At 39.9% G+C, this 7,730-nt stretch overlaps 1 protein-coding gene across 3 annotated transcripts; it reads left to right on the top strand.

The window, feature by feature from the left end:
• Nucleotides 1-90: 90 nt before the first annotated feature.
• si:dkey-24p1.6 (protein sel-1 homolog 3) lies at nucleotides 91-7,388 on the top strand. 3 transcript variants are annotated; one of them, XM_011482703.4, is made up of 23 exons: nucleotides 91-247; nucleotides 326-800; nucleotides 1,210-1,336; nucleotides 1,410-1,531; nucleotides 1,636-1,751; nucleotides 1,821-1,873; nucleotides 1,963-2,095; nucleotides 2,169-2,304; nucleotides 2,380-2,517; nucleotides 2,596-2,798; nucleotides 2,882-3,061; nucleotides 3,505-3,624; nucleotides 3,976-4,116; nucleotides 4,775-4,837; nucleotides 4,928-5,101; nucleotides 5,196-5,323; nucleotides 5,413-5,496; nucleotides 5,583-5,673; nucleotides 5,753-5,840; nucleotides 6,539-6,648; nucleotides 6,745-6,872; nucleotides 6,961-7,063; nucleotides 7,200-7,388. In XM_011482703.4, the coding sequence occupies exons 1-23, from the start codon at nucleotides 194-196 to the stop codon at nucleotides 7,284-7,286; spliced, it is 3,054 nt and encodes a 1,017-aa protein (XP_011481005.1). In that variant the 5' UTR covers nucleotides 91-193; the 3' UTR covers nucleotides 7,287-7,388. The 3 variants fall into 3 exon arrangements, with proteins under 3 accessions (XP_011481005.1, XP_020563797.1, XP_020563798.1); XM_020708139.3 differs by having other exon boundaries at nucleotides 92-247; nucleotides 2,169-2,298; XM_020708138.3 differs by having other exon boundaries at nucleotides 2,169-2,517.
• Nucleotides 7,389-7,730: the final 342 nt, after the last annotated feature.

Raw genomic sequence — 7,730 nt, 5'->3', positions numbered from 1 at the left:
ACATTTGGTTGGATCTGTAATGCAGCAATTCTGTCTGCTCATTGTCTCCTTCCTGATCTGTCTATGTGGTAAGTGGGTGTAGTGTTGTCTAATATTTACTTATGATTTACTGTAAAGGAAGTGGAGCAGGACCTTCAGGATCTGTTTCAGTGAAACCCGAATACCTTCACAGGTGTAAGGGAACACTCTGATCATGGCTCCTGATGCAGATTTCAAAAACATCTGGCTGGTTTGCCTCTGGATGCAGGTCGGAGGAGATCTGGTTTATCATCTCATCTGTTTTCGACAGATTAGCAACCGCTTGCATGTCTTCCTTCTGTTGCAGGTTGTTTGGAGTTTAGATGAAGTGGTTCTTCTGAATCCTCCAGAGGAGCCTCTCCCAGATTATCTGTTACAGATACTTTACTCCTGTGATGAACCTGCAGCAGTGCAACTGGATTGTATTGTATCTTTTGAAATTGGCACCGTCTCCACATTCTTGCTAAGGAATTGGAGTTGCGTCCCCGGAGAACGCGTGATAAAGACAACGAGGCTCAACCTGCCGGACTGGTTGGTGTATCAAGCGGATGGAGTGGTTCCAGATTCCCAGTGGGTGCTGAGCTGCATCCTTCGCGCCTCCGTCAGGAGCAGAGGACTGAGCGATTCTGAGAGGTCTATCAGGGCTCAGGATGTGGCATCTGTGCAGCCTAAGCCCTTCTTCAGCCGACCATGTAAACGCCACAAGCTCTGCTTCGCATGGTGCAAACAAATGCTGCAATTAACTCCAAAGTTTTTACAAAGGCAGTGTCCTTTTGAGCAAGGTAAGGCTGTGGAGGTTAACCTAAAGCTGCACATGGGTCAAAATGAAGTTTTGAAAGAACACCTAAAAGATTTAAAGACCCACTCCAATACATTTTTTACGTTTTAACATGTTTTTTGTAGCATTGCACCAGTAATGTTAGGGTGGGGCTGTGAGGGGCTTTAGCAGGAAAGTGTAACAAAGGGATGATGGAAAATGAATATAGGCTTCCTTTGTGCCAACTCCTCATAAATCGGAGGCGAATTTCTAATGAATTACCGCCACTCTGTAGAAACCCTGTCCTAGAAAACAAATCAGGTTATTTTTTTTATTTTCAGCTCAAATCTGCATGGTTAAGATCAAAAGATGATTGGAGTGGGTCAGAAAAAAAGCATGTTAATGAATAAAAACTAACACAAACATTGTCATAGAAACAGTTCAAATCCTGACTACCATCTTTGCCTCAACTGGAGAAAACTTTGGGGTAACAAAGACGCTGGAGCCCTTCAGGAACGAATTCCTGGAATACGTTCGACTTAAGAATAACTTGTTTCCATGGTAGGAAAAACAAAAGTGTATGTAGTAGTGCAGAAGTCATTGTCTAACTTTCTTTTTTTTAATTACTTTGCAGGTGTATGATTTCCTTTTGGATTTTTCTGACAAGTCACTGCAAGCAAAACCTTTGTGGTCTGTTTTACCATATAGATTCCCAAAACAACTATGTCACACCAACAGTTTTACTCAAACAAACAGGTAGAAATGCAACTTTAATTTGACTTTTTTAAGATGTATGGGCCAATTATCCATAATACTATATAAAACTGAGACGCATTGTCTCATTCGCTACACAAATCCAGGCCATTTACACATCCAGATGAATGGGGAGAGTGAGGAATCATCCGCGTTTCTCTCCTTGTTCACTGTGCCTTTAAACCAGTGGTGCCAAATCAGTTTGATGTTGGAGGGAAGGAAAGTGAGTTTCTACAATTTTGCTTAAACACCTGACACGTGTCGGATATCAATAGAAATGCTGTCGTTTCAGGTGAAAGTTTCCATGGCGTGCTTGAACAGAACCATTCAAGTATCAGAACATGTGTAAGTGGATTTTTCCTGTAAGAGTGACTCAGCTGTTATCAGGAAAAGAAAATCCCCCCACCCTGATGTTTGGACATTCTCCCTAACAGGTTTGGGCATGCCATCTTGTTTGATGACACAGAAGGATACTTTGTCGTGGGTGGAGGGAAGTTTATTCAGGGTGCAGAGGGCTATTTTGGACCAGTTGTTTACAATCGTAACAAAATATCGGCCCAGAAACAGGTAATACTTCAAATATTTTCACTTTTTCTTCTGTCTTTTAGTTTTGTAAGTGGTTGCATATTTTCTCCTGTAGTCTGAGACAGTTATTCCAGATGTGATAAAGAGTTTGAACCTGACTGGATGGCTTCAGAGCTGTCAAGAATTTCGAGAGGAAATGGTGACCAAGATTAAAGGCTTTTTACTGAAGAAAAAGCAGAGAATAGGTTTGGGTAAAAGGTTTAGATGTCTACTTGATATCGGTGAAGTTATTATATCAAAAGATTGTGACTCTTTTAATTTTTCAGAGACTGGTTTTGATATTTCTCATCCATGGATGGGAAAGAAAGAACTTCCACCAAACTCACAGTGTGAGCCATGGGAGAAAACCGCTCCTCACAGAAAAAAAGCTGTTGATCTGGCCATGTTATTGGTTTTTAAATATGGTAAAGCCAACTAAACAGCTTGAATTTGTAAAGTCAGCTGCCTCTTGTTCCATTTGACTGTAAAATCTGCAATTACAGGAGAAAAAGTGAGCCTGGAAGCTGTCAGCAAAGCCCTGTACTCCTTATCAGTTCAGAGGCTGAGCAGAGCAAGCAGCATTGCAGTGGTCAGCAGAATGTTACCACTGCTGCTCCAAGCCGGCTGCTTGGGTGATAACGGAGCTCTACACATGTCATCTGTGCTCTACAGTGCGGGACTGGGAGTCCAGAAGCAACCCGTGAAGGTTTGTTTCACTGAGTCAGCAGAAGGTTCCCTCTGCCTGCAGTGAACTTGTGCCGTTCATTATCACATGTCTCTACGTTTCAGGCTTGGCTGCTCGCTCTGCTGGCTGCCCAGAAAGATGACCGGCTGGCACTGCTGCATCTTGGGTACATGCATCACCAGGGGCGGCACGGTCTCCCAAAGGACCCTGATCTGGCCTATGCCTATTATTCAAATATTGCAAAACAGACCACTTTGGACCGCCATAATCACACACTACAGCAGGTAAACCCAGAGTCTGACGTTTTGTGGAATTCCTCCTATATGAAGCTAAGAGGCGTTAGAGCACAAGACGTAACAAACTGGGTCAGAACGAATTAAAAATTATTGTTCAACTTATAAAAGACTATTTCATAATCATTTAGTTAGTCTTTCTTATTGTTTTGTTATTGCCTGATCACATAAATACTTAGTGCTTTAAGATTTGTGCACTTTTGTCTGAGAATTATGAAGTTTCATGTTTGAAACATGTTTGTACCTTGCAAAAAAAAAAGTCCAAATTTCTCATCATAACTATTCCCTTTAAAAAAAAGTTCATGAATTCTGTCATTTATTACACCAGTCAGTCACATCCTGTCAGTCAGTCTGTCTGTCTCTGTCTGTCTGTCATTACTGTAGAAGGAATAATGTTGACCTTTTCTCTCTACATATATTTCTTTTTTTTAAAGTCATTTGTTGAGGCTGTTTATTTGAACAATGAAGAGGCCCTGAACCTCCAGACCAGAGAAGACCATCATATTTTTCAGTGGCTAAAGCATCAGGCTCAGAGAGGAGCAGCTGACGCCGAGGTACCAATTGTCTCATCCAGTGACTATTTCTATTTTTTAAAACTCTCAAGATATACCTTCTGCAACTGTCTTAAAACGTTTTAAAATGTTGCTGTGTTAAGATCAAATGTGCTTTTACATTTTTGCCAGCATTAAGCAACAAAGACAGTACGGTAATTCAATATACTGGTTATTTTAGTTAACTGTGTCTAAAAAGCCTTTTACATGGGCATAATCTTTAAATGCTACTCTAATATACGAGGTTAACTGTGGTCAAATATATTCATTTCACACTGAAACCTTTTGTAATAATTCAAATTTATGGCAAATTTGCACTCAAATGATGGTAAAAAGATCTTATTTGTGTTTTAGCAAACAATTGCCCGGATGCTGTTTTGGGGTCAGCAAGGACTGTCTCCAAACATCCAGGAAGCGGTGAAGCACTACAGAAGAGGAGCTGTCCAGCTGGAGGACCCCGTGTCAATGTACGATTATGGGATCGTGCTCCTGCAGGTTAGATTTCATAATGTTTACACTGAGGACACACACCTTTGTAAACAGTCTGAGTAGAATAATGTTTAGGGATGCGGCGATATCATTTTTTTCCGTCCAATACCAAGAACCGATATTTCCCCTGCAACTGTGGCCGATATTTGCAGATACCAATACATAAGTGTCTACAGTAACACAAAGTTTAGATTTCCTTCTTGTTTCTTTATTAGAAATTCACACCTTTACTTTTACTGGTCAATCACATTGTATTTGACCTTTTTAACACACAGCAAAGGATCTCATAGGAACAAGTATCACTTTAAAACTTTCATATAAATATATATGAAAGAATTCAGACCATTTATTGAATGTTGGACATAACTGTAAACCATAAGCTCCCCATTGCCAGGGATCTATTAGGAACAACATGTGTCCCTATCAAAAATAACATTTACTTGAAAACAGGCAATTACTGGCAATCACTGTAAACACAAGCTTCCCAATCCATATGGAACAAGTACCGGTATTTATTTAAAAAATAAAGTGTTTCTGAAAACAGTCAGAAAAATATAGGTAGATTTTTTTTTATATTGGACAAACTCAAATTATGCAAATATCGGCCGACACTGATACTTGATATATCGCCCATCTCTAATAATGTTCCTATTTTGGTATGTAGGGTCATGGAGTTGACAAAGACATCCAAAAAGGGCTCACTTTTTTAAAGAAATCCATGGACCAGGTAGGGTTGTGCTTGGATAGTTTAAAGCTTTATTGAGAGTTTCACTGTAAACTGATGCTGAATGTTTTGTGCAATCCTTTTTTCTGAAAGGGTTTTGTTCCTGCAATCACTGCCTTAGCTTGGTACTACGAACAGTATGAACATGACTACAGGAAGGCGGTGCAGCTGTGGGAGAAGGCTGATCTGCTCGGGTGTCCCGATGCTGCTCTGAATCTGGGTGTCATTCATTCACTGGGTCTGTTCCCGGGGAAACCTGCTAGTCAGGTTAGCTCAACTGTCAAATTAATTTGGACTTCACTGTGCCTCACAAACTAGTCTTTAGTTTTGGCGATTCAACTATAACTTATGGTTTCCACAGTATATGGCGTACACATACTATCTGAAGTCTGCAAACAGAGGACAGATCAGAGGAGCAGTTCACCTGGCTGAAGTCTGGGCCACTGGGATACCCGGCAATGTGACCAGACGGCCGTCTGATGCAGTTTTGTTAGCCGCTTGCCTTTTTACAAAGTCCTTATATGCATTTTTGTTTTAGTTGGAGCTATAGTCTTTTTTTTCTCTTTCACTGACTGCAGGTGGGTTAAATGGGCAGCAGAACAAAATGGATATTTGGGCAGAATCTTACGGAAAGCACTTGATTCCTATCTTTTGAGTGACATGTATGTTTTTATTGTATTTTGTTTTTCCATTCATAATGCTAAAATGTGGATGTTGCATTAAAATGACTCTTGGATGTCCTCCACAGGTTTAGCTCTCTTCTGTATTACGTGATAGCAGCTGAATCAGGATATGCGCCAGCCCAGTTTAATGTTGCATACCTTTGTGAGCAAAATGCGGTGAGTTAAAGACATGAAGATCTTAAAAACATACAATTGGACACTTTTTTCTACCTAGTTTTCTATGTGTTGCCTTTAGGGGCGTTTTCTGGATCCTGCTTTTGCAAAACATTGTATGTGGACTTATTACAACTTCACAATCCAAAGTGAAAACTCTGACACCTATGGTAAGCCTCAAGCTACGGACACACCGGGCATAAAACACACATTGAAGAACGTGCTACACACGGGTTCTTGAACTTGAGTATAGCCCATGATTTTACACTGCACAAAAAGGGAGGGGCTTCTTCTTGTTTTTCTACTGTTCATTAGCATGTCTGCCACAACAGTTGGGAGAGGCTTGGTGTGAAATGTCAAAGCAAATCTTGCTCCAGGATTTTTATTTCACAGCCCTATTACAATATATAAAAGTCTTCTGGCGGGGCACGAACCGCAATTATTCATTTCGCTTTTGTGATGGATTTTCAAATAGTTGGCATTTCCAGGAATTAAAACAGGACGCCATCCATAAATCACTGCCAAATACAAGTTCCTGATTAGTCAAAGTTTGAACTGGTTTAGCTTACAACACTCATTCAATGAGTGCTTTTTGTTCTTAGGGCCTCAAAATGGTCGTAAAAAACTTGCTATGTGTGAACACAAGAGTTCTGAACATGGAAGCCACAAATGTGCATTTTGTGTTATACTTTTATATGAAAAGTGCTTTATAAATAAAGTTTGATTTGATTTGATTTACGTGCGTTTGCATACATTTTTCAATGGAAGTGGCCGCTTGAACGCAAGTTGAATGAAACTTTAAGCTTCAGTCAGTTTTTTATGAACGTGAAGGCACTCTAAGTGATTTTTATTTTCCTGTTATCTCTAGCGCTCATTAGAATGGGAGACCTGTTGTATGAGGGACATGGCAGCAGAGGGAGAGACCTGTTCTTTGCAGCACAAATGTACACACAGGCAGCCCTAAAGGGAAACCCACAGGTCTGCTCATGGCTGGGTTTGTTGTTTATTTCAAATTTGTGTTTAAACCAGAACCACAAGCAACTACCCAAGTCATACTTTTTTCTTTACCTCCAGGGCTGGTACAGCCTTGGCCTGCTTGCTGAGGACGTGTACAGGCTGCCCCTTTCAATACTTTCTAAACTTGGCCTGTCAAAGTTATACATGGCAGACAACAGTTTACTTCAAACCGCTTTGTTTCAAAGGTGAGAATCAATATCTTTGGTGTCTGTGCTTCAAATGATTTTAGTAATTAATTATGTATGAAATAAGGGAATCATTTCTTTTTTAAAGGTGCAGAGACTCCGACATTGCAGATTCATATCTGCCTTGCAGCCTGGCCCTCTTCAAAGTGTTTTTACAGTCGTTCCAAAAGGAGTACAGTGATTCTTTTAAGGTATAACTCCTCAGTAACAATTCCTCTAAATAATATCCTCCATAGCTAATGGGAATATACCCTACCAATATTCATCTTAACAGGCATGTCAGTACAGAATGTAAAAAGCTGAGATTGTTTGTGTTTTTTTCGGCAGTTCTTGGCTGCTGTTGCCGTTGTCGCTGGTCCAACAGTACTCGTGATCATTGGAGCGCTCAGGAGACGTGTTTTGTCTCTTAACTAGAACAAATAATGGCATCCCAGTGTGTGAAAAAAGCCTACTGTTATGTATTTTTTTTTTGTAGGAGTTAATAAAAAAAAAAGCTTGTTCTCGGAAGAAAAAAAATGTCTCTAGTTAATTCAAATGTCAAAAGTTTGAGGTATTTTTGTTTGTCATTTTATTTCTTTAACGTATGATAGAAGATGTTCACTAAAACACAAATAATGTAGGATATTAGGTGAGCCCTTTAAATTTATAATTAGTCAATCTGGCTTTTCTAAATGCAGCTGACAACAGTCATTGCATTGTTTGGTGACATGATGAGTTTCCAGACTGAACAGAGATTAGATGAATATCCTAGACCAGAATGTTAAGGTAAAGATCAGAACGATTATGAGCACCTTGAAGTTCCAGTGAATACAACTACTGTGATTTTTCCAAAAGTTCCACAGAACTATAATTAACCTC

The sequence above is a fragment of the Oryzias latipes genome, chromosome 13, assembly GCF_053564925.1.
Source record: "Oryzias latipes strain Hd-rR chromosome 13, Olatipes_Hd-rR_3.1".
In the NCBI taxonomy this organism is placed as follows: domain Eukaryota; kingdom Metazoa; phylum Chordata; class Actinopteri; order Beloniformes; family Adrianichthyidae; genus Oryzias; species Oryzias latipes.
Note: the sequence above shows the minus strand (reverse complement) of the source record. Positions and strands in the feature narration are given on the sequence as shown.

Coding starts and splice junctions, on each gene's coding strand:
- si:dkey-24p1.6 (XM_020708138.3), top strand. CDS start 194: ATGGCTCCTGATGCAGATTTCAAAAACATCTGGCTGGTTTGCCTCTGG. Junction 1,337..1,409: donor AAGAATAACTTGTTTCCATG/GTAGGAAAAACA, acceptor ATTACTTTGCAG/GTGTATGATTTCCTTTTGGA. Junction 2,096..2,168: donor AAATATCGGCCCAGAAACAG/GTAATACTTCAA, acceptor TTTCTCCTGTAG/TCTGAGACAGTTATTCCAGA.